The following is a 26,305-nucleotide window of genomic DNA, read 5'->3' as shown; positions in this document are numbered from 1 at the left end:
CACCCCGCGCTGTGACCTCCTCGGCTCTTTGCAGAGTCAGGATATGCCTTCCTTGCCACAAGAGGTTCCGACGTTCCGTGCTCCGGCTTTCCGGCCGGCGGCCGCATTCTTCGCCTCTTTGGCAACCAATCATTCAACCAAGGTCCGTCCTCCAGAGTGGCTGATCTGGTCTGCGTGCGTGCGTGCGTGAGATCCTTCATCCTTTTCCTTTTCCTGCGTCGACATGAACTAGTGCTGTCCTACCTCCTGCAGCATTGGGATTCAGAGAAGGAACACGGAGCAGACGCAGCAGCTCTGCCAATGTCCATGCAGATTACAGCTTACAGCAGCTAGCTAGTGGAGATACAGAAACTGAGCAACCGGATCGCAGCAGCTTCCTGAACAAGGGGGGACGGAGACGGAGGGCCTTCACGGCCGAGCAGGCAACATCAGGCCAGATATTTTCCACCAAGCAGAGACAGACAGACAGACAGAGACCAGAGATGTGGCTGGCAGCAGCCGAAGACAAGGCCGGGCGCCATGATTATGTTATACGAAACGCACCGCGGATTAATATTTATACTACTAATTTTGATTTCGCACGAATCGTCCATCAGGGCTTGGCTTAGGTTTCTCATCACAACCGAATGAACATGAACTCGACTTTATGGAGGGACCCATCCATATTCGTGGTCGTGGCACCAGCTTCTCCTCCCGTTTTATGCCTTGTGTTACCCTTGCCCGGCATTCTGTCCTCCAGCTCTCGCCCGTCTTCCTCCCGCCGCTGATGGATGGTTCCGGCACCGCACCTGCATCCTTCGCGACTATTTTCCTGGAAAAGATGAGATCGGAAATGTCACTTGGTTTGCCAATGTTGTATCTGGAAGATAGTAGGGCATGCCATTGTAACCCTGTGTATAAATGTAGTGTGCCTCTTTAAATAAGAACTGAACATGGTAACACAAATGCTTGGTGTACACCCACACCGCACAGGACACCAGCAGAATAAGTCACACCAAAGCTGAAAATCCCAGGCCTTATCAAATGCGAACAAATGCATAGGTTATCTAGAAAGCAGCTGTTATCTATTCTGGAAATGTCTGGTAGTTAAAATAAATTTCTTAAATACTTTCAAATAAACTGTTAAAAGGTTACTGAATTGATTTGCTTCGGATCTCACATTTATATGCCCTACATGCCATACACATGAAGGCACTCACAGAAATCACGTTCTCCTGTCCAAAAGAATGGACTTTCGGACCACCGAAAAGCAATATGTAGTTCAACCAAGAAACAAACTATATCATCTTTGACGTCACTGTTACTGATCTAGAATGTTAGCTAACCCACTAGTAAATGCATCAAACTATCAAGACAGTGCCAAAAGGTTGCTTAGCAACCCACCTAAATCAAACACTGGTCCAAAATGTATGTCGATATCAATCACGTATCAGGCACATGTCCATGTCTCCCTGCAAGCAACTAAACAACTACACATGCAAGCAAAGGAACAATCAAGGCAATCTTGTTCAAGAAAGGTTTTTACCCCAGCACCAACCCTCCCGTCCTTAACAAGGGCAGCAACATGCTTTCACAAGACACAGATCATGGCCAACGTGGACCACATCATTCTGGGGCCAGAGGTACAGAAAACAGCTAGATTTTAACAGACATTATAGTGAGCATAATAGGGGACAGCAAACGGCCAATGCACACCTTCCCATTTACTCCCCAAGTAACCTGGCACAAGTGCCCAATTGGGAGAAAATTGCCTGAATTTCACTGTTTACCATTTTTATCTTCTCTTTCTAGCCCAGTAAGAGACTCCAATCTACATTCCACATTTTCACCTACTACAGTGTTTGCTCTGTACAGGCACCGCAGACTAAACAGGTAAGGAACTTCTGAAGAGGAACTACGGTTTCATACACGTGAATAGTACCCAAATTTACAACCTTTGCATATTCTGAAACTATGGGTACAAAGTGGGTACAGTGCCATATACTACCAAGAAGAAACATGGGATTATCTTTTTTCCAAGCAAAAACATGAGATTATCTTGATTGAGATTGGTATTGTCATCCCATTTCACAATCTTAGACGTTATTAAAAAAAGTCACATCAAGACAAACACGGCCCTTTGTTTTTGTCAATGGCCGTACTAATTAAGCTCACAGCATCAGATCCCTAGACCACACTTCACATAAGCAATGACAGCAGCAAAGGTCCTTGTCATCACAGTATCAAAAGAAATAATCAACACCCCCAAGAAGTAGCTCGCACACCAAGCCTGTTCACTAAATAACTCAAAGAGATCAAGGATGCGTTGAAGACTAAAAACCGGCCACAAGCCATTGCCATCAATTCCCATGCCTTCTTAGACTCAACTGCCTACACTTAACAATCCAGTCCACCCTCAGATATCAGTTAGTGACATACCTAACTAAAGATGAGCATGTGACCATGTGCTGCATAAACAAGTACTTGTCATCACGAGCTGGCATATGCTAGCACAAATAATTGCATCTTTTATTCTAATTCAACATCCAAAATTTGCTGTCTCCGAATAACTGTGAGAAAACTAATGGCATTACTGTATTTATCAATAATTTGGGGATAATAATGGCATGAAGAATTCAGTCCTCACCTCCACTCTCTCGCTCCGGGAGACTCATCGACCTGCCGACCTTGCCGCCGGCGTGTTCTTGTTGGTGGCTATGATTGACTACCTTGGCCGAGCTGACCCTGAACCCCGCCCCAGCCCTGCCGGCTGTCTCAGGCATCGCCTCATCGGGCGGCAGCTCCACATACTTTGCCGCGCCCATCTCCATCTGCGCGATGCGCACGGCGCCGAATAGCCTCTCCGGCAGCTCCTCCTCGGACTGGGACTCGACGAGGAACCCCATGTCGATGGTCACCGCCGTGACGGCGCCGAGCGCGAGGTGCAGGATGGCGCTGGCGATCGCCGAGCTGCCGATGTCGACGTCGATCTCGAGGTAGTCGTCGCCCTTGTGGTAGCGGCAGGTGAGGGCGCGGCCGAGGAGGCACGCGGCGTAGTTGCCGACGGTGGCGCGGACGATCCAGGGGCCCTTGACGATGCGGTTGGCTATCTTGAAGCGCGCGTTGCGGTAGGCGTCGTCGCCGTGGACGAAGCGGCCGAGCAGCGAGTCCGGCGGGATGGGCGCCTCCGCCGCGAAGTAGAACACCGCGCTGTACGCGTCCGGCCGGCCCGGCACCTGGAAGAATCAAAAGGACGCGTCACAACGCGCAGCAAAAATAAAAATCGAATCTTCTCTCTCTCTCTCTCTCTCTCTCTCTCTCTCTCTCTCTCTCTCTCTCTCTCTCGTGTTTCACGCGCCTAGCCGCCTAGATGCGATCGATCGGGTCCGGATGCGGGGGGATCGCAAACCTGGAGATTGACGGCGAGGAGGAAGTGCGCGGTAGGGTCCTTCCTGAGGCGCGCGCGTCGGAAGGCGGCGGCGACGGGGTTGTCGTCGCGGGCGAGCACGTGGTCGAGCCGGGCGTGGGAGCGGAGCCAGTCGACGCCGGCGGGGCGGAGCAGCCACTCCGCGGCGGACGGCGCCTTGCCGCGCTTGCCGCCCCCGCCGGAGAAGTAGCCCCGCGCGCGCAGGTGGAAGAGGTCCCCCGGCGGCGAGGCCCAGCCGTTGGTGCCCCGGTCGAGGTCGACCTGGCGCAGCGAGCCGGCGGCCGCGGCCTCCTCCCGCCAGTTCCTGTCGCCGGAGCCGGCGGCGGCCTTATTGGCGCGATCGGGCGTGGTCGGGCACATCGCCGCCGGGCGCCGGCGAGGGTCAGTTTGGGGAGAGATTTTGTCGGATGGGCTTTGCGCGAATGGAGGAGCGGGGGGGGGGGGGGGGGGGGCGTTGGACCTCGCTTTCGGAGGAGCTCCGTATAAGACAGTGGGGATGATGCGGAGGATGGGATGCGGCCTTCTGGAAGGGGGAAAAGAAGAACGAAAATATTGGCAGGCATGCGGTGACTTTGCTTTTAAGCACCTCGGCCCCCCTGTAATTTGTTGCTTCCCGAGCTCATACGCTGATACGGAGTAGTAGTACCATTTAGATTTCACTTGAAAATTGAATACGCAAAATAAGAGATACCATTGCACAAAGGTTGAGAAGCACGTTGTTTACCCTTGAAGGATCATATTTCATGATCCGTCCACAATATTCCAAGGAGCGAAATTGTGTTTGTGTGGAATTAAATGGTGTTGGTCCTTCACATAAACGTTTTTGCCCAATGTAAGGTGACCTACGTAATGTAAGTCGTGTTAGAGTTATGTTCTAAGCATCGTCGTCTTTGGCGGATCTAGTGAATGAGAAAGGGAGTGGATGGCGAGCAGCAGGCAGAACAGCTAAGTGTCACTCGCCGTAGCGGTGGGAAGGGCATCAGCGACTAGTTTCGGCATCTCAAGTGGTAATGGGCTCGAATGGATCAGGGTGGCGAAAGCTCGCAATTCAGTGAAAACTCTAGACAGACAAGAACTGGCCAGCAAATGCAAACGGAGGAAGAAGAGGAAGGACGATGAATGAGATCATCATCATTTCCCATACTGTGTGGAACGCCAACGACCTAGAGTTGAACAAGGGAGGAAGGAATGGTTGACCTGATTAGTTGGATCACAAAATGTGATCAGCACAAATAAATCCCAAGTCACCTGACCTGGAGACGGTGGAGTTTAGTATGGTTTCTTCAAATCCCAACCGTCCACTCTAAACTGAGCACAGTACCGCGGACCTGCAGTTTCGCCCCACATGGTGGATTCGTTGGGTTCCTTGCCCGGTTTTTCAAAAAGGCCCCGCTGATCTTCCAGAGCCGGCTACCTTGAAGTCTTACTACTCTGGCAGGGGGCAGCCGCATGGTACCCGCCTACCTGCTCTCGTTTTGGGCACCATTACCGATAATACCATGCGAAGATCAATACGGAGTGGTCCCTCCTGAATAAAAAATTTATTCCAGCAGCCTCGCTGCGATCACGAGGAAGAAACCTGCCCGAGTAACCACGGGAAAGGGGAAAAAACTGAAAACGTGGCAAAAATACCGCGGCTTCCAAAGGAGACATTTTTTGGCCGTAAAACACACGCGGCGCCCGGGCGATTTCGCCTCGGCGGCCGGCCGTTCTTCGGCATCGGCCCGAGCGCGTCGCGTGGTGTGCGGGCTTCGCCGCGTCCCGAGTCCAGGCCGGTGGCCGCCGCCGCCGGCCGCCGAGGTGATGCCCTGCCGGGCGCGCGGCGGGCGGCGCCGGCTGTCGTCGCGGCCGCGGCAGCGCGGCGTCGGCCCCCGCGCGCCGAGGCATCGCCGCATCGGTGGACGAGCACGCTCGGCCGCTCGCCGGAGACGCGTGGGAGCGGCCCAGCACGTGGGAGCGCGGGGTGGATGGGCAGCCGGAGCCACGGGCCCACTGCCAGGAGGAGGTGGGGGACGGGGACGGGATCTGATGCTGATGCGAATGCGATGCGCCACCGACAAGATTTGGATTCAGATCTCCCTCCCTCCGATTCTCCCACCGCATCCGCCGTCCAAACGGCATCAAGCGGACCAGCGTGCCGATGGTGCCCGCCACGCACGCAAAGGTGAGACCGAGAAAGAGGAGGAGGATTCCTCGACGCCCCGTGTGCCCTGGCCGCCCCCCATACGGGCTCACCCTGCGGTCTCTGAAGGTTGAACTGGATTCAGACTTGTCCAGTGAGCAAGGATGCGTGTGCTCAGTGCTCCCTGCCAGATCCATGAACGGAGGAAGAATGGTCATGTGCTGTGCACAGCCGCTTAAGATAGTCCGGGCCGGGAGCGCGCGCGAGACTGGTGTCTGATGCTCTCACCTGATGATCAGATGCTAGTAGATACCAGCAACCTTCCAATCCAATCCAGTTAGTCCACCATGCGCAAGAACAGTCTTCGCCTCCTGGCAGTGGCAGCTCACACTTGTTTATTGACGGCGTGCTACCGCTATACCTGATACCAACAGGCATCTTCGGCTCTGCTCTGCATGAACGAATCCAGCTGACAGAAAATAATGCGTTGCAATTTGCATGCTAAAAACTTCAGAGAATGCCGCCAAGTGCCTGGCCAGCTAGCCCATCTGAGAAGTGATTGTCAGCTAATCCACTGACTCACTGAGTAGGCTTAAGCTGCAGAATATGCGGTGGATCATTGGTGAGCTAGCACATGCTGGTCCAATTGAATAAGCTCGCGGAACCAGCAGAAAAGCCAGCGAGATGGAGCTCAGCTTGATGGCATCGGAATGCTACGAACCACTGAACCAGGCCATCCGCTGATGGGTTTGATGAGGCCAATCATTGGCCACGGTCGACGGGGACGAGCGGATGATGGACAACAATGCAATGCACAATCACCGGGCTGCATCTGTGCTGGGTGCCGTTGTCGCCAGGCGCCAGCCCGTTCTTTCCTCCACTAGCTGTTCAGAGTTCAAGCCAGCAACGTGAAGGCTAGGAAAACTTGCATTGGAGATCGATCGATCGATCGCGTTCAGCGTGCGTGCCCCGATTTCCGTGGGGTGCTTTGCTATCTTGCTGGTGCGATGTTTGCAAGTCAAGCTTGTCCTGCGGAAGGAAAAAAGGCGAACTGCTTGCTGCAGAGGAGTGCGAGATAAACCTGCAGAAGGAGGAGGCATGCGTGGTGCAAGACGAGGAGTGAAGTCTGAACTCTGAAGAGATGGACGTTTGTTACGAGTGTCTCGCAAGTGAAGCTCCAAGGCATGGCTACTGAAGGTAGCACACGCCTGTAGGTCAGAGTCTGGGTGCACGTAACCCGTTGCCCGTGTCTCACTTCACAGTTCCGAGGAAAACACAGCTTAAGAAAAGCTGAAGTAGTTCTTTCGCTATCTCATTGCCATTCAGATATTTTTAAAGAAAAGAGAAAAAATCAATCTTACAGAAACACGTGAAGCCCAAGCCCGGGAAGGGACTATGTGACGTGACAAACACCAAAAGGCCTGGCCCATTCATGTAACCGGTTCCTCCCCCCAAGAAGAGAAGTGTAAGGCCCAATATACGGCCCATTTCGAGCCCATAAATTCATACACTTCAGTCAGGAAGGCTGGGGATTCCTGCAATAATCGAGAATCAACTATTATATGAAAGCAGCCATGTTTACATTCGAGTAGTTTGGACCACTACTAGTATTTTGCAGGCAGAATAGCAGTAGCTACTTTTCACGTGAGCTGACTTTGTGATAGTGGTTAAATTCAGGGCTTGTTTGGCTACGCAGGACTCGTCACATTGAATATTTTGAAATCTATTATCGAATGTTTTGAATTTTATTGGAAGTATTAAATATAAACTAATTATAAAATCTATTACATCAATAGAGGCTAATTCGCGAGACAAATCTATTAAACCTAATTACTTCATAATTTAACAATGTTGTGATACAGTAAATATGTGCTAATGATGGATTAATTAAGCTTAATAGATTCATCTCGTGAATTAGTCTCCATTTGTACAATTAATTCTCATATTTAGTTCTATCTAATTGGTATCAAATATTCGATATGGTCCGGACTAAAAATTAATCTTTAGAACCAAATACCCCTCAGAAGTACGGCCACCACACCATAAGCCGTTTAGAGCCGGAGCTCAAGTACTCTGTACTCACGCCTCACGCCTCCATTCATTTGCTGGAGGTTCGGTTGTACTTCCGCAGCACCGAACCCTTTTCGATCAGCAAGAATCTCCCGAAAAGGATCCAGCGGTTTCCAGTCAGATCAAGCAGGTGCGGTCGTGTACCTGAAAGGCCTTTGACGATTCCGCCGATTAATCCGTTCATGCAGCTGACCAACCGGCCGCAACCCCTGTCTCGTTGCGAGGAGTCAGTGGAGATGGGTACTTTTTCCAAACTATCACGTGCTAATATTCAAAAATGCTAAATTTTAGCATTAACTTTTCTAAATAGAAATGCTAACAGGATGGTTTAAATTTTATTGAAGACTTAAAAACTTTAGCATAGGATATAGCATAGGTATAAATGCTAATAGATACTTAAAGTGATCAACCAACTCGTGCCATCCGAACGTTGCATCGCAAGTTCAGAACTCGTAACCTCAGCTGATCACAGTTCTCATGCTGTCAAGTTAAGCATGTCTGCTGACGGTTGTTAGCCGCAGGAATTCTGATTCAAAGGAGACCGCCGAAGCAGTTGGGAGAAACGGTGCCGGACGCTGGGCGCATGCCATTGAATTCAGGCACTGTTTGTAAGCGTCAGAGAAAAGGACGTGCAAATCATGCGTCCAGTTCAGCACTTATAGACAGCTCCACTTCACGGTTCTCTGTTCTTTTTACATTCAAGTTCAGACCTCGACATCTTTTGCCCGTCAAAATTTGTTCTTGTTCTGTTGATTCCAAATGTCCAGTCCAATGTGAAGGTCTGAACTATGGACGTGGTGACGGGCAAGAAATATACTCGTGCAGAAATTTTTGAAAAAGATCTGTTTCCACAGACACGTGATCATCTATCTCTTTGCAGCGCAACCGTGACTGTCTTGAGATTCTGGGGAGAAAGACGCTCGAGTTCGTCAGAGCTTTCTGCGAGTCCTTTTCCCTGAATACGTTGCCATCAGAAGAAAACGTCTCAACAGGCAACAGCGATCACTGGCAACTGAGAAGTGATGTGGTCATGTGAGGCTGCCGTTCATCTTCAGCTGAAAGGCATTTGTCAGGACCGGTGGTTTGGGTGGCAAAACTCGGGACGTCCAAATCGCAGCAGCTGATGCGACAGGGTTCTAGTTTGCTGGTACGCGTATCCATCGCCAACGTGTCCGGTGCCGGCGTGCACATGCCGTGAATCTTTCGCGCCGCTCAAATCGTGTAAAAACAGGTTTACTTTATTTCAAAGTAGAAGTAAATTTAAGCTAATGATCAAACTGAAATATTCAGCACGGCATTTAAAAACTAATCTGACAACCGATTCAAATTCAAACTTTCATCTAGTCACGTGAGAGGACACTGTTCAAAACAAAGTAGATAAATTTCTCCAAAAAAACAAAGTAGATAATCTGCTTCAAGTCCCCTCAATGATTGAGTCCATCCTGCATGCACTGCACCCCTCCTGAACGGTGCTGCCGGACGTTAACATCTGTTTCATTCCCTTTCAGAAAAAAGTGTGTTTCATTCCGTGGGCCCAAGGCCCATGCTCTCTCTGTGCCCTCAAAAGACAGAAAACACTAGGGCCCACTAGATAGGACAGTGGGTATTCAAGAAAAATAAATAAATCATCCCAAAGAAAATCAAACATAAATTTTCAACGGTCCAGTCTGGATCCAGGGCTCGTGTCGAGGGACTTCCGTCGCATTATATATTTGATACGATTAAAAGTATTAAATATAATTTAATTATAAAACTAATTGTATAAATAAAAGTTAATTTATAAAACGAATTTATTAAATCTAATTATTTAATAATCTAACCATATTGTGCTACAGTAAACATATAGTAATAATGGATTAATTAGATTTAATAGATTCGTCTCATGAATTAGCCACTATTTATGCAATTGGTTTTATAATTAGCTTATGTTTAGTTTCTCTAACTGATATTCAAACATCCGATGTGACGGGATTAAAGTTTAGTGCATAATAAGTGATAACATGGAGTTCTAAGCAACATCAGGTCCTGCTTACCTGTCAGCTCACCAGAATTTTCTAGTTATATAGAAAAAAAACTCTGGTTTGCTTGCAAGCTGCCAACACTTCTTTTTTTTTCTCTCTCCATGGAGGAGGGATTAAAAAGTCTCAACACCCATATCTCCGGTAGATATGGTGGTGAGGAAGAGCTAGTGGCAGCAATAAAAATGTTTTTACTCATCACGGCTAGAAGTGCTTAGTGATGAGCATGCCGTACACTCATCAGAATGGTCTCTGGCTTTGCAACGTGTCCCCCACCAAATTGTTTTTGCTTTGTACCACGGCGCAGGTGACAAGGCACAGGCATGTGGACGGGGGCCATCGAATCTTTTGCCTCCCGTATTGAGGTAGCCCATGTGTGGTCCGCGAGCTCAATCATGCAGCTTTGGCTTCTTTCTTGTCTCTTGCTTTCTTCCCTTCTTAAAGAACAACTGCGTGGTCAACAGAAGTTGCAACATGCACTAGACTATGCAAGGATCACATTCCTTCTATCAGGTATAGGTCGCTGATGTTAGACTTTGGTGGCAAGTTGAATGGTTGTGATGCAGAAACAGCGGCTACACTACACGCCTGAATGCAGTCTCCTGCCTGTTCCTCAAAAAAGCTCTTGAATGCACACTAAAAATACTTTCTTTCTTAATCTTCTTTAGGGATCAGTCCTTTCCTCTTTGTTGGATAGGTAGCATGATTTGACTCCACAAACGCGGCCGGTAGAAAAAATGGTAGTTCTTTATCTCAAAGATGTTACTAGGCTATTGGCATGTTACTACCGCCTTCTTGTTTGCTCAGCGAACCCTTTAGCGACTTTTGCTTCTTTGCCTTTTGATTTGAACGCGTATGATGAACAGCCTTTTAGGTCTGATAATTCCCATCTACCAGCTACTACCTTTTCTTTTTTGCTTCACCTTTTGGGTCATAGCAGCCTACTGTAGTCTCTTATTCTGAACACTCTGCTGCTACTCCACACCTAGTTAGCAGTAGAAGCTAGACAGCTTTCGGGAATCATTTTGTGGATCAGGAAAGAGCTTGTCCTCGGCTCGGTGTACCTTACCGCATGGATGATGGAACCAACACGGCTGGGGCAGCGGGCACTCGCATTCTTGTTGCTTTGCCACCGGATGACCATTGACAAGTACAGCCCGGAGGGCCCAGCAACTAGGCCGTGCCAGTTTTGATGAGCGACAGCTGGAGAGCCTCCTTCGAGAAGATGACAAGAAAAGACACAGATGTGCTTATCTAGACCGTGGCCACATCAAAAGTGGAAAAAAAAAGATTTGGCCGTGTGGAAATTCAGAAAAAGGAAGGACTTTATTTTAACATGCCCATTTCCCGTGGCACACTCACCTCATCCTCGCGTAAGAGTGTTGGCGTGTGAACTGAGCTCCATGTCAAGTTGTGTTTGGGTCCTGCAAGTAACCAACTACTAACATTGTTTAGCCAACAGCCAGCCGTATTCAGAATGTACTGCGAAAGCGGTATGCAACCCATATGGTCAACACACAGCTAGCCTGTAAACAAAAAGGCTTTACATGCAATGCAAGAAACTATCTTCAGTGGTGACTTCAGAGAGGTCAACATCATCTCCTTGCAAATTACGATATCTTGCGTGAAAGTAGCATTCACCTAAGAAGAAGAGAAAAGAATATCGAGGCAAGACAGGCAGGAGGTTGATGGCTACCTTCACACCAACAGAGCAAAGCTCTTGAGCCTTGACTGTCAATAGGAAGTACTCACTAACAAGAACTGCTGGCTGATGGCAGTCAATCACCAACTGGAACCGGGCCACCATCCATCAATACCGGGACCGGCAGCAAGCTGCAACCCGAACTTGCACCCATCCAATGATCCAACCAACTCCCATTGCTGCGCCTGCACTTGACCAGGCCAGCATGGCAACAAGAGCACCTTCAATGCCAGCAGCAGAGTCAGTCAGTAAAGGTAGCGCCGCAGAAGGCAAGAAACAGCTAGGCAGGGAGGGAGGGAGGGAGGTGACAGTTGGTTGGTGAAAGCTAGCGTGTACTTGGGTCGCTTGCACGCCATCACCTTCCCCCTTCCCTGACGCCAGTTCACCTCTCTTCTCCTTGGGTACTCAGTAGTTTGTTACCTGCTTGCTGGAGTACGAGCACACGGCTGCCGTCTGCAGCCGCATACGGGATGGAGTATCGGATACCCACACTGTACTATGCGTGTGCGTTCCAACTGGCGGACGGACAAGAGAAGAGGAGGAAGTGAGGGCAGCAGCAGCCGGCTGAGTCCGGGTGGCGCCCGGCAGTTCACCACGTGACGGTACCTACCTTGACAGATGTCGTCGGGCCGGCCGTGCGTGCACGAGCCACGACAATGATTGGAGTGGAACTCACGAGTAGGCAGCACAGCCCCGGCGAGCCGGAGGCCGCCGGAGCGAACTGGAACGGACAACCTCGGATCCCCCTGGCGCCGGGGATCAATCGTTGACCTGACAGCGAGCTTTTGCCGGCGCAGATGCCATGCCATTGCCAGAGGACCAGACCACCTGACCTGACCGCTCCGGCGCGCGGCCGCCTGTGTCGGCCACACTGCCCGCCCGCCTCACGGAACACCACCCCCACCGCATGGTCCGCGTCCATCTCGAACGCGCGGCCCTCCCGAGGCGGCGAGCCCCACGTTTCCCCGCGCCTGCCCTCTCTCCGCCCGCAACCCGACGCCAACGGGCGCACGCGTCTTCTCGGCCGCGCCTTCTTTTCCCTGGGAGCGCCTCCCGTCGAAAAAACTCCGCCTCTTTCTCGCCCCCCTTTTCCAACCTAAACCCCTCCCCCTCCTCGCCCGCCGGCATGGCCGCCCGTTCCGAGCGCCACTCACCTACCGGCGCTGCCGTCCCTCTCGCGCGCCTCCTCCCCCTCCCCCTCCCTTCGGATAAGTAGCGTGGAAGCGGCGTCTCTCGGGTCTCGCCAACACCCACCGCTGCGGCCGGCTCCAGTGCCTCTGCGGTGGATTTCCTCCGCGGGATTGGTGGGGGAGACTTGCGGCTCTGACTTCCGCGAGGTTCGGCATTGGAAGGGCGCGTTTCGTGTGATTCCAGGGGTGAGGCAAGCGGATGGGGGCGGACCGGGAGGAGGCGGAGGCGCGGCTGCTGGCGGCGCGCCAGGCGCTGCGCGCCGGGGTGGACCGGTCGCGCGCGCTGGGCCGCGCGCTCGCGCGCGACGCGGCGCGGGTGGAGGGGATCCGGGCGCGCCTCCCCGCGATGGAGGCCTCGGCGCGCCCGATCCGCGCGCCGCCCGAGGCGCTCGCGGCGGCCGGCCGCGACATCGACCGCGCGCTCGGCCCCGCCGCCGCCGTGCTCAAGGTCTTCGACGCCGTGCACGGGCTTGAGGCCGCGCTCCTCGCGCGCGGCTCGCTCGCCGGGGACCTCCCGGGGTACCTCGCCGTGCTCGCGCAGCTCGAAGCCGCGCTCCGCCTGCTCGCCGACAACTGCGGCCTCGCCGCGCAGTGGCTCGCCGACATCGTCGCCTACCTCGGGGAGCGCGACCTCGCCGACCCCCGCTTCGTGGCCGACCTCACCGAGCAGCTCGAGCGGCTCAAGAAGGACCACTCCGCCGGCCTGGACGCGGGGCTCCTGGCGGCCGCCCTCGGCATTCTCGAGGCCGAGTTCCGCCGGCTCCTCGCGGAGCACTCGGCGCCGCTTGCTATGAAGGAGCCCGACAGCTCCAGCCCGGCGTCCGTCGTGCCTTCTCGGATCCCCGCCTCCGTTGTGCACAAGCTCAGCCTAATCCTCGACCGCCTCGCCGCGAACGGGCGGCTTGACCGCTGCTCCGCTGCGTATGCCGACGCGCGTGGGGATACCGTGGGCGCCAGCCTCCGTGCGCTGGGCCTCGATTACTTGAAGGAGACATCAGAGGACGCGCAGGCGCTCAGCCCGAGCGTCGAGCGTTGGGGTCGGCATTTGGAGTTCGCGGTGCACCACCTCCTGGAAGCTGAGAGGAAGCTCTGTGTAGCGGTGTTTGAGCGGCGGCCCGAGGCCATGCCATCGTGCTTTGCTGAGATTGCTGCTCGTGCTGGCATCCTTGATTTCCTCAAGTTTGGCCGTGCGCTCGCTGATACCAGGAAGGACCCTATCAAGCTATTGCGGTTGCTTGACGTGTTTGATTCTTTGAATAAGCTGAGGCTGGACTTCAACCGTTTGTTTGGTGGAAAGGCTTGTGCAGAGATCCAGAGCCGGACAAGGGAGCTTGTCAAGGTGGTGGTGGATGGTTCTGTTGAGATTTTTGAGGAATTGCTTGTGCAGGTCGAGCTGCAGCGCAATATGCCGCCGCCAGTTGACGGTGGAGTGCCTCGCCTGGTGAGCTTTGTTGCCAAATACTGCAACCAGCTCCTCGTGGAGCCGTATCGGTCTGTGCTGACACAGGTGATCACCATCCACCGCAGCTGGCGCAAGGAAGCGTTTGATGACAAGATGCTTGTTGACGCGGTGCTTAATATCGTTAGGACACTTGAGATCAACTTCGAGACATGGTCAAAAGCTTATGGAGATACGACGCTGTCGTGTCTCTTCATGATGAACATACACTGGCACTTCTTCAAACACCTGAAGGGTACTAAGCTGGGTGAGCTCTTAGGCGATGCATGGCTCCGGGAACATGAGCAGTACAAGGATTACTTCTCAGCAGTGTTTCTGCGGGAGAGCTGGGGAACACTTGCACCCCTGTTGAGCAGGGAGGGGCTGATCATGTTCTCCAAGGGCCAGGCTACTGCAAGAGATTTAGTGAAGCAGAGGCTCAAATCGTTCAATGCTAACTTTGATGAGATGTTTCAAAAGCAGTCTACATGGGTGATATCAGATAGGGATTTGCAGCAGAAGACATGCCACCTTGTGGTGCAGGCTATAGTGCCTATTTACCGGAGCTTCATGCAGAACTATGGGCCGCTTGTTGAGCAGGACATCAGTTCGAGCAAGTATGTGAAGTACAGTGCTGAAGATCTGGATAAGATGCTCAACACACTCTTCCTGCCCAAGCCAGGCAGACCAAGGAGAGCTGGAAGCTTCCAGATCAAACATTCAGGTGACAAGATTACCAGCGCAATGACAGGATTGTATCGGAGTGCTTCCACTCTGAAGTAGCTTCGGTGGGAGTTTGGAAAGATTGGGCGCACAATTTGTGCAATAAGTCAATAACTTGGTAGGCAAGGATTATTTGTTTCAGGCCAGTCAGTCAAGATCCCCACTTGTGCGGGAGGGCATAATAATGGCCCGATGATTAGAACAGCTGGAGCATAAGAAGAACGAAAACTCCTCCAGAACTGACATAGTGGGGGGAGAAGATGACTGGAGTATTTCCTCAGAGCATACCTATGAGGCCCCCTTCCTGTCGACTATCTCTTCACCTTCTATTGCATTCTTATCTGTAGCAAGTATACTCAATTCATTTTAGGAACTTGTTTGGGGAGCAGAGGATGTGTAATCAGCTATCTGGTACATGTTAGAAGATTGGTTGTATTATAGGAGGGTGTTAAGTTGTTTCATATGGTTATGGTATACTATGTTTTAGATCTTATGAACATGCAGTGAATTAAATGGAGTACATTATATATGGTGGCAAAAGATGACTGATTAACTAATCGCCGACTATATGAGATAGTAAACTATTTTTTTCCTTCAATATTTCTGCTGCACACTGTTTTCCTCTTCTGCAATGGTTTACCTTTTGGTCTGTTATACTATGTTTGATGTTCTGATGTGTAGAAGCATGCAGTCCTATTAGGCTTACTACCTGAAGCTGATTTTTCTCTAGTGCATTTCTTCTTGGCTGTTGATACTGTCAGTTGTGTCCCATCCCATATGTGTTGTACCGATCCGGTGTGCTACAGATCATGGATTACTGAATAAGCATAATATTTTGCCACGAAAGAGAGACCAGCGATCGCACCTTTTCTGTCTGGTGGTGTTTCATTGTCAATTCAATGTTCTCCAGCTCATGTTATTCCATCTGAGAAATTAAGCGGTTGAGCTCCTTGCATTCAGTGATAAAAATACTCATTTAGCTTCAAGATGAATTCAGTATCACTTGGGGTCTTCGTTGGCGAAGAGAAACTCAACTGACTGCACATCTGACCTGACGTCAGATGTGCCGTCATTAAGATGTTGCTGTACATCTTACCTGACTGCACACTCATTAAGCTGTTGCTGCACATCTTTCTTTCTCTTTTCCTGGCTGTTGCTGCGCAATCTGACCTGACGTCTAGGGATGAAACAGCAAGTCGGCAATGGACTGAACGGAGGAGGTGATGCCCAGTAAGCCGAAGCTGCTCGTGGGCCTACAATGGAGGACGGGATGGGCTGGAGAAAGCCAATCTAGGCCTGAAGCCTGCAAAGCGAGAAATGGCCTAAAAGGTGCTGCATCGTGAGGACCAAATACAGTATAGCACAATTTCCTGAAAACAAATATAGCACAAGAAAACCATCAATGTTTTCCCTTTTAAAACAAGAAAAAAATGGAGCTTCGGTACATCTCAACTTTTGAGCGTCCTCGATTGCCAGATTTTGAGAGGTTAGAGCAATTTCAAAAGGCTTGCTAAATTCATTCGGATCTGTAAAAATAAAAAAATAAAAGAAAAAAACGATCCAACAGACTCTCCTTCCTCTCTTCTCTATCTAGCTCGGCATCCCATCCTCTCTGCTAGGCATCTTTACCGAGTGGTTCCGACTCGCCATCTCCCTCCTCGCATGCACGCTCCTCTTTTCCTGCGGCACTTCCTCCTCCCGCGCGCCCTCCCCGGCCCTCTGCGCCATCCCTGTGCCCCCTGCCCGGGCGGCAACCCCGTCCCCGTCGACCCGCCGCATGTTGCCAACCCCTCCCTGCATGTCCGCCCCTTGCAGCCACCCCTTCCAGCCCACATGCGGCGGTGGAGCAGCGTCCGGCCGGCCATCCCAGCTAGCGCAAGGCGGCGGAGGCCGACCCTGACAGAGACCAAGGAGGCGCGGGCGTCCACCCCTCCGCGCCGCCCCTCCCTGCTGGCGCGGCTCGTCCCCGCCGCTACTCCCCTGCAGCCGAGGAGGCGCGGGTGGCTACCCCCTCCCTGCGCATGGCCATCGCACCGCCGCTCCTCCCTGTCCCTTGGTGTGCCGGCTGCGACACCCACCGCAGGACCACATACTCACGGCTGTAGATGATTGCCGACACCAGCTGCAGAAACACGCGGCGTGCGGCGTGCTCGGGGAGCCTGCGTGGGCAGAGAGGCAAGCCGGGACGGGAGGTCCCCGCCGGGGGCCAGCTCCATGACGAGGTACACCTTGGAGCGCATAGCGAGCACCTCGTGGAGGCGGAGCATGTTGGGGGTGGTGGAGACCTCGCGGAGGCACCGGGCCGGCGTCGCGGATAGTCAAGATTTGAATATGAATAGTCAAGATTTAGAGAGTCTGTTGGTTTACCACACCGGTTAGGAAGGTTTTCTATTTTTACGGTTCTCTAAAACTCTAAATTTAGTTAGAATTATATCTAGACTCTTGAAGTTGCTCTACAATAACATCCCCATTCTATACCAAAAAGAAAAGGAGAATTCTAAAAGAGTTTTCAACATGTGAACATGCAACGGTGCAAATCACAAAATGATGAAAAGATGAACTTGCATAAGGGGATTGGGAAATTATTAGACGAATATAGTAAGCAGATGAAAAGGGAGTCCCGATGGGATCTCAAAACTTATTTGGAGGCTCTTGTTTGGGGTAGGTTTTGCCAAACAAAGCTAGGATTTGGGACGAGCCCGCTTGAGAAATTATAAGATGAATCAAACATAAAAAAAATATAAAGGTCTGGTGGGATCTCGAATCTTGAAGCCGGAGACAACAAAATTTCAGATGTGGGCAGATATGGCTGTGTCTAGGAGGCCTCCCTATTTCAAATGAACTCACATGATAAGTTATTAGATAAGTCAAGCAAAAAAATTAAAGTCCCAATGGGATCTCGAACGTCAAAGCAAGAGGCAGTGGAACCCGATCGATGCGGGTGCAAATTTTTATCGAGGAGGGCTCGCTAACAACCTATGATTTTAGAGAAACTCACATGATAAATTATTTGGCCAATCAAATAAAAGGAATTGTATCCAGTACATCTCAAACCTTGGAGCTAGAGGTATTGAAAATCTCATCTGGGTGGATGTAGCTTTGTCGGGAGGTCTCGCCAAACAAGGTAGGATTTTAAATGAACTCATATGAGAAATTTTTAGACGAATGGAATCAGTTGAGGAAACAGTGAGATCTCAAACCTTGAAGCCAACAGCGTCGGAACTCTACATCTGGGTAGACGTGGGGAGGGCTCATCAAACAACCTATAATTTCAAACAAACTCACATGAGAAAGTATTAGGCAAATCAAGTAAAAGAAATCAGAGGTCTGGTAGGATCTGACCTTGTTGCCGAAGGCGGCGGAACCCTAGCTTTGTTTTAGGGAAGGCTCGCCGAATGAGTTAGGAGAGGGAGGGGTGGGCGCATATAAATAGTTCCATAAATCTGAATGGATGGGTCCTATCATCCTTTGTGTGTATGAACGGTTAGGATCGAATTTAGGTATCGGCCATCGCCATGTCTTTCGGCTGGAGTGGCCAATAGGTTCTAATCAGGCCATATATTGAATCTTACTTACTAATAATAACCTATGCTCTCTACCCACTTAGGCCCACTTTTGTGTCTAAATTGTATTTTCTTTTTCTTCTTTGATTGAAAAATTATATCTTCTTTTACTTGCATCCTTTATAAGTTCCCCTTAAAAATATTTTAAAAGTTTCAATTCCCTTTCCCGTGTACGACGCAATTGTTTGCCATAAACATATTTTGGTTTCATCAACCCCATGCCCATTAATTTGAACTAACCATAGATGCCTGAAAGGACCAACACTAGGCCTAGAGCGGGGGGGGGGGGGGGTGAATAGGGCTTGTTCAAATTTTTCTGAAAACCTTGGCAGAAAAACGTCAGAGGCCGGATGATCCGGCACAAGGTCGGATCTTCCGGGGGTCGGATGATCCGGCCTAAGGTCGGATCTTCCTGCCGGGAGAAAATGACCAACAACTAAATTCAAAATGTACTTAACTTTTGACAATTCCCTTTGAATAGAAAGTTGGTAAAAGATATCGCAAAGCCTATGCAGGAATCCAATGTATGAGATCTACAACTATCTAGTAGATCGGGTCGAAACAAGCTCAAGAGCGATATGAGCAACAATAAGCAAATGGAGACACAATATTTAATCAGGAGCTACGTGTCCGTTGAGATGCTCACAAAGAGCCGGGCTGTCACTAGCCCCAAGTCTCTCACAATCAAGCACAAAGAAGGATTGAGTTACTTACTATTGATCTCACAAAGAGATGGGTAATACAAACTTCCGGGAGCTCAAACCATAAGGGAATGGGAGCTTCCCGGCACCTCTAACCGTCTAGGAGCTGGGCTCCAAGAGTAACAAACGCAAATTGATGAATCAAAGGATGCCCACGAAGTGCTCTCTTCCCACACCCCAAATCTCACTTCCTCTCAATCCCTAGATGAATCTTTGCAAGAATCAAGCTCTTGGATGGAGGGGAGAGTTGAAATCAATGCTGTGGAGGGGTGTTAGGTCGTGGGAAGCAGCAGCAATGAATGAGGGGGTGAGAGAGTATAAATACCCCACCCTCCTCAAGTGACCGTTATGTGTATTTCTGAGGGGTACCGGATCATCCGACCTATGGTCGGATCATCCGACCCAGCACTCACTTTAAGCACGAAAAGCTCTCCAGAATTCCCAGGGCCGGATCATCCGGCCAGGGGTCGGATCATCCGACAGGTAACAGAAGGTTTCAGGCTTATAGGTCAGATCATCCGACCTAGGGCCGGATCATCCGACCCAGGGCAGAGCGGAACAGCCAGGCAGACCGGATCATCCGGCCTGGGGCAGAGGACATAACTAAGCCATGTTATATCTGAATCGCTTTCCTCCGATTGACCAATGGATAGTTCCTCATCTTGCTCAACAAATAGTGTGGCATAGAATTGAGCCACAACCTCCTCATTCCAATCACATCTGAAGCTCATGATCTCCATAAGATCCATCTCACTGCAGCGATCATATACAGCATCAACCACTTCCTTGACGGGTGATGACAACCGCTTCAAGTGATCCTAATCAATCCACCTCATCTCAATGGTAACGTGCTTCTTGGTCATGATAACGGATTCATACCAATTAGCTTGATAAGGAAACCAAAAGCGAACATCTCCAAAGAAGCTGCGCTCAACGTGTCTGGGATCTTCACTATATCGAAGTGTTGATATAGAGTTGCCACCCCTCTTGTAGTTCACCATTGAGGGATCATGGGGGCCACGAGTTGGACGCATGATGCTAAGAACTACGGTTTCAAGATATGAAAGATCAATGTCATCATCATACTCATCTGTTGGACGGCAAATGCTAGCTTGCTTCATTCTAGGACAACCACTGGAACTTCCTGCAGCCGTCGAGCCTCTCCCTTGAGGAATTTGTGCACCACGTCCTCTAACATTCCTCCGAGGGGCGGTATTCTTCCTTGTGTAGGATCACTGGACCAGTAAAGAGGCCTAGAGGGGGGGGTGAATAGGCCTGCAAAAACTCAACTCCAAATTCTTGTTAGAGGAGAGTGCGGCACTGCCGTGCCGAGTGTGGCACTGCCGTGCTCAGACAGAACACAAATTACAGAATTCAAAAACTGCTGAAACAAAAATAGATCGAGTTAATTCCTAGGCTTCCTGCAGGTGTCAGCAACACATATATGGAACTAGAACAGGGAACACGGCAGTAGATAAATAGATCGGCCTCAAACCTTGAACAAGAACGAAACTAACCAATAAAGTAAATCAGCACGCAAGACAAGGATTTATCCCGTGGTTCGGCGTCGCCACAAAGGCTGGCCTAAGTCCACGTTGTTGAGGCTGCCACAAAAGGCTTGGGCTTCACCACAAAGGTCGGCCCTTCCTCGTTCTCAAGTCAAGAGGGTGAACTCTTGAGATGAGGAGTGATTTTACTAGCTGCAAGGGAATGTTACAGACCTCCCAAGGCTGCCACACGAAGGGGCAAGCTCGAGGGCGACCACTAGCCGGCTAGGAGTGAACTCCAAGAGTAACAGACCCTAGATCCGCCGGCCAAACGTGAACCAAATGCTCTTTTGAGTGGGGGAAACAGTAGATCTGCTCTCCAATCGAAGTTTGCTGCCTTTTCCCTCAAGATTTGGTGGTGGGATGTGGAGATCCGCTTGGGGGAAGAGGTGGGAGCAATGGAGGAGAGAGAGAAGAGCTCTGGTTCTGTCTTCTGCGAATATGAACGTTGGGAAGCACTGTGTAGAGGTCTGTAACCGTTGGGGAATTTATACCCCTCTGGTCCCAGCGGTACATTAAGTGCAGCACTGCCGCACCAAGGCGCGGCACTGCCGCACCCATCAAAACAACTCTGCTGAATGTGAAATTTTGCTGGCTGTTTTGGTTGAGTATGAGGATGTGGTTTTCAGAATTTGAGCATTTGGTTCAACAGTTGGACAGTAGTTCTTGGATCCCTCTTTATAGTACGGCTTTCCTTAAACTCAATATTTAAAATATAAAATAAATTAAGCCTTCATGAGTCAAGATAGCCATCATATCAATTTGGGGGATCCTCCAACCTGTACATCATCCTCTTTTTAAATTTCCTGCATATCATCTCGATGAATCTCATTAGTTCCCTAATTAGGTGGTCATCAACACCAAAACCCACAAAGAGCTTGATTGCACTTACAATCTCCCCCTTTTTGGTGATTGATGACAACCCAATTAGAGCTTACAAAAATATAAACTATAACTGAGAATTTTTCGAGAAATGGATGTAAGAGCCTCCCCCTAAATATATGAGTTGGATTTGAATTCCAATTTTGACATGAAGGTCAAAGTTCATATATTTAGATGTGATTTGGGGCCTCCCCCTACATCCATGCCTGCTGTGGGGTGCTGAACACTGTGTCAAAATAATTACGTGATGCATGTGACAGTTCAGAGCATAACAGAATCTGGCTGTTGCAATGGGGTGCAGCACTGCTGAACAGAAGTGCAGCACTGCCGCACTCATTTGCATCAGTCAGATCAACATGAAAATTTCACAGCAAGACATGTATGATAGATAATAACTCTAGCATAAATATGAAGTATGCTGCAGTACACAAACACATGCATGTCCTTATCCGATACAAATAGAGTTTTGATCGTCTCTCAAACTCACAACCTAACATCTGCTCTCATCGGATCTGACATGAAACGCAGCTGCAGCAGGGACACGACATCAAAAGTTTGACCCCTCTAATTTTCTCCCCCTTTGGCATCAAGTACCAAAAAGAGAAGAGAATATAGAGGAATCACTCATCATCATCACTGGAATGCTGTCCTGAGTCACTGCTCTGCTCTGTCCCAGAAAGATCAGGCAACTCAAACTGAGGTGGGACAGGAGCAGGTGGAAATGGTGCAAGCCCAGCACGCTCTCTGGTCCTTTGGAGTGACTCTCTGAGCTCCATCCTTGTGTCATAGGCTGTCTGAGAAGCATAAGAGCAATGTCCAAAGATAGCTCTCATCCAAGCCTTAACAGTGCTACTCAGTCCTCTACCACTGCTCCTAGAGCGAGACCTAGAGTGAGAACTCTCGGGAATGTCCTCACGACCCCTGGAGGTGCCACCAACTGTCTCTGTGGCTGCTGCATAAGACTGGGTCTTCTCAATATTATAGACGGTGTGGAAACCATCCTTTGGAAATATATAACCAGAGACCCTCTCAATCATGAACATAAGGTAGGGAGCATAGGGCAGACTCCTCCTAGCATCATCCATAGCATAAGCTAGCTGCACCCAAATGAACCTACCAACATTGAATTTCTCACCATCAGGAAAACGAGCAAGCAAGTTCCTCACAAAGCCACAAATATCTGAAGCTGCTCCATCCTTAGGATCAATGGTGTTCCTCAGAAGATTGTTCATGACATAATAGTAGCTTTTCAGACCACTCCTTTTGCCATCTGCCTGGCTGGGGTCTCTCCAACAGTGACTAATGTCACTGACCCTGACGGAATTATCCTGGTGAATCCTGGAGTAAGTCCTGTGCATCTGCCCAAAACCAAGAATCTGACAGAAATTGATAAAGCTAACACGGTAGTGTCTACCATCAGTCATCCAGTGGATCTCATCTGAATCTCTGTTCCAAAAGTATGTGGAATGAAACTGAGCAAGGATTTCCACATTCCAATTATACCTGAAACCCATGATGTTAGTCAACTCATATTTCTCACAAGTGTCAATTGCAGCATTGAACTCGGGCTCATTTTTGTCTCTCATAGCTGCCCAGTCAATATAGTGCATCTTGCAAATCTTACTCTTCTTACAGTCGAAGATGACAGAAGCATAGAAGTTGGAATGGAACCCATCCCAAAATCTATGGTCAACAACTAGACTCTTTGGATTTGTATAAGTATTGATCTCTCTAGCATCTGCCACTTCCTTGAATTTTCTGTAATAGCTTTCAAAACGGTGATTTGCTGCATTCTTTGGAGCTGTGAGGTTAAATTCTTCTGTTCTTAAGACCATGTATCCAATGTTAGCATTTGCAAGGTGAAGAGGAGTGCCTTGATCACCTTCAGTAGGGATGGTGTACCCAATCTGCTGTTGCAAATCATCCTGGTGCATGTTCTGCCTGTTAGTTTCCCTGTCAATTGACTCTCGAGGGGCTGCACTGCTGCTGGATCCCCTCCCCCTGCCTCTGCGAGCAAGCTGCTTTCTAATTGGCTTTCTCTTGTCTCTCTGATCATCTCCAAGTTCCATCTTTTCTTTACCAAAATTTCTGAATCACAGTCTAAAAGTTATGATGTTTGCTCACGAATTTGAGAGAATAAACATGAGAAATAAAGACTTGACTTTGTAAAGAGTAAATCCAATCTATTTGGTTATCAATGACGTGGATGGAAGAGGGGTAAATTGCTGTTTGAATCAACACAGAACATTGATGTTCTGCCTTGGGCAGCACTGCCGCCCTCCCCCTTTTTCTTCCAAATCATGGAACACCAAATTGATTCAATTTAAACCATCAAAATCAATTCTAAATACCCCACATTGCATCTAGAAACAGAAATCCGAGAGCAGGAACATCACATTGCACAGATCGGACACAAACAGATTTGGTTAGGGTTTTACCTTGACTGCCCGCGTGGAATGGAGAGGAAAGGAGAGAAGGGGTCCGGCCAGGAACCCTAGCCCTTGGGTGCTGTCGAGCAGGAGGACACCCAGGGGCGGCGTAGCACTGCTGTGGCAGGGCGCGCGGCGGCCGTCACCCCGTGTGCGCGCGAGAGGGAGAGAGAGCACACGGTCACGGGCGACGGGGAGAAGAGAGAGAGAGAGGAAGAGTTACTGCGGGGCCAGAGTAGATAGGAAAGAATAAAAACGGGCCCCCACAGAGAGAATAAGTCACGGGTAAATTTTTAATAGAAAACCGTAAGTGCGGCACTGCCGCACTAGGAGCGGCACTGCCGCACCTGCCCAGTGTGACCAGTTTTAGCTACCATCTAGGTGACTCTTCCTATCTTTGATATGGACCTATATTTTCCAAATTTCATGACCAGAAACAAATAATCAATACAAGCTATGGTCAGAAACTTTGGAGCTAGTTTTGCAATTAGTTTTGAAACCCAATATGATGTTTTATTTTAAAATTCTTTTCCTACACATGCTAGTTGATCACTCAAAAGGTGTGCAGGAGTTCAAACCACGTTACGAGAATCAAGTATATTTAGCTCACTGCGCAAAGCACAAAACCTTGACTCATCAAGAGGTTTAGTGAAGATATCGGCTAGTTGTTTTTCGGTGCTCACATGGCGAATTTCGATATCTCCTTTAAGTTCGTGGTCTCTCAAGAAGTGATGACGGATGTCAATATGTTTGGTGCGAGAGTGTGCTACAGGATTGTTTGCAAGTTTGATAGCACTTTCATTGTCACACAAGAGTGGGATTTTTGAGTATTGACATCCGAAATCCTTTAAGGTTTGCTTCATCCAAAGTAGTTGAGCACAGCATGCACCGGCTGCAACATACTCGGCCTCGGCAGTGGAAAGGGCTACACAATTTTGCTTCTTAGAGCTCCAAGACACTAGGGACCGTCCAAGGAATTGACAAGTCCCCGAAGTGCTTTTTCTATCTACTTTGCAACCGGCGTAATCGGAATCCGAATACCCAAGTAGATTGAACTTAGAGCCCTTGGGATACCACAAGCCAAGGTTAGGAGTGTGCACTAAATATCTCAAGATTCTCTTAACGGCCGTTAAATGACACTCTTTCGGGTTAGCTTGAAATCTAGCACACATGCACACACTAAGCATAATATCGGGCCTAGATGCACAAAGATAAAGTAGAGAACCTATCATGGAACGATATACCTTGGTCTCCACGGGTGCTCCTTCTTCATCAAGATCAAGATGTCCATTGCTTGGCATGGGAGTTTTGATTGGCTTTGCATTCACCATGTCAAATTTCTTTAACATATCTTGGGTGTACTTGGTTTGGCATACGAATGTCCCTTCCTTCAATTGCTTGATTTGAAATCCAAGGAAGAACTTGAGTTCACCCATCATAGACATCTCAAATCTCTTTGTCATGGTCCTACTAAACTCTTCAACATACACATGATTAGTACTACCAAATATTATGTCATCGACATATATTTGGCACACAAATAAATCATTGCCAACTTTATGTGTAAAGAGTGTAGGATCGGCTTTGCCTATTTCAAAGCCTTGTTTGAGTAAGAAATCCTTAAGGCATTCATACCATGCTCTTGGAGCTTGCTTAAGCCCATAGAGCGCCTTATGGAGCTTGAAGACGTGGTCGGGGAACTTGGGATCTTCAAATCCTGGTGGCTGCCTCACATACACCAATTCTTGAATTGGACCATTGAGAAATGCACTTTTGACATCCATTTGGTATAACTTGAAGTCATGATGAGCAGCAAAGGCTAAGAGTATCCGGATTGCTTCAAGCCTTGCCACCGGTGCATATGTTTCGTCAAAGTCCAAGCCCTCAACTTGAGTGAAGCCTTGAGCTACCAATCTTGCCTTGTTCCTTGTCACCACGCCATTCTCATCTTGCTTGTTGCGGAAAACCCACTTGGTGCCGATGATGTTGGTCTTGGGTCTTTCCACCAAGCTCCACACTTGATTTCTCTCAAAGTTGTTGAGCTCTTCTTGCATTGCCAAAACCCAATCTGGATCCTTTAGAGCATCTTCAATCTTGGTTGGTTCCTTGGGTGACACAAAAGAGTAGTGTTGGCAGAAACTTGCCAAATGTGATCTTGTTGTTACTCCCCTTCGGATGCTTCCAATAATGTTGTCAATAGGGTGATCCCGTTGAATGATTTGGCGTAGTTTAGGATGCTCAACATCTTCTTCTTCTTCTTCACCTTCAGCTTCTTCTTCTTCAAATATGGGATCAAGATTGACCCCCTGAATTGATGGTGCAGGAGTTGGTGAAGCTGTTGCCGAGGTAGAGGGAGCAGCACTGCCGCTCCTAAGTGCGGCACTGCCACTCTGCTGATTTCCAGCAGGAGTGTGCTGCACTTGGTCATCGAGTACGTCAGCGGAATCTTGTGCAGCAACAGCTTGTGGATCCTCCTCGTCTGTGGCCTGAACTTCTTGTGGCCTAATATCACCG

General features: G+C 49.5%; 2 protein-coding genes across 3 annotated transcripts; one reads left to right on the top strand and one right to left on the bottom strand.

Annotated features, from left to right (window-relative positions):
- Positions 1-481: 481 nt before the first annotated feature.
- On the bottom strand, positions 482-3,844 carry LOC112890792 (protein ENHANCED DISEASE RESISTANCE 2-like). 2 transcript variants are annotated; one of them, XR_003228342.1, is made up of 4 exons: positions 3,389-3,844; positions 2,627-3,215; positions 2,419-2,549; positions 482-811 (listed from the first exon to the last, which is right to left on the bottom strand). XR_003228342.1 is itself a non-coding variant. In XM_025957652.1 (3 exons), the coding sequence occupies exons 1-3, from the start codon at positions 3,764-3,766 to the stop codon at positions 804-806; spliced, it is 975 nt and encodes a 324-aa protein (XP_025813437.1). In that variant the 5' UTR covers positions 3,767-3,844; the 3' UTR covers positions 482-803. The 2 variants fall into 2 exon arrangements, 1 of the variants encoding a protein (XP_025813437.1); XM_025957652.1 differs by lacking the exon at positions 2,419-2,549.
- An 8,377-nt stretch (positions 3,845-12,221) lies between these two features.
- LOC112891080 (exocyst complex component EXO70A1-like) lies at positions 12,222-15,267 on the top strand. Its single transcript, XM_025957983.1, has one exon. The coding sequence runs from the start codon at positions 12,708-12,710 to the stop codon at positions 14,727-14,729; it is 2,022 nt and encodes a 673-aa protein (XP_025813768.1). The 5' UTR covers positions 12,222-12,707; the 3' UTR covers positions 14,730-15,267.
- Positions 15,268-26,305: the final 11,038 nt, after the last annotated feature.

This window comes from Panicum hallii, chromosome 4 (assembly GCF_002211085.1).
Source record: "Panicum hallii strain FIL2 chromosome 4, PHallii_v3.1, whole genome shotgun sequence".
NCBI classification, from domain to species: Eukaryota; Viridiplantae; Streptophyta; class Magnoliopsida; order Poales; family Poaceae; genus Panicum; species Panicum hallii.
The sequence above is the reverse complement of the archived record's forward strand: the minus strand, read 5'-3'. Positions and strand labels throughout refer to the sequence as shown.

Coding starts and splice junctions, on each gene's coding strand:
- LOC112890792 (XM_025957652.1), bottom strand. CDS start 3,766: ATGTGCCCGACCACGCCCGATCGCGCCAATAAGGCCGCCGCCGGCTCC. Junction 3,216..3,388: donor TCCTCGCCGTCAATCTCCAG/GTTTGCGATCCC, acceptor TGATTCTTCCAG/GTGCCGGGCCGGCCGGACGC.
- LOC112891080 (XM_025957983.1), top strand. CDS start 12,708: ATGGGGGCGGACCGGGAGGAGGCGGAGGCGCGGCTGCTGGCGGCGCGC.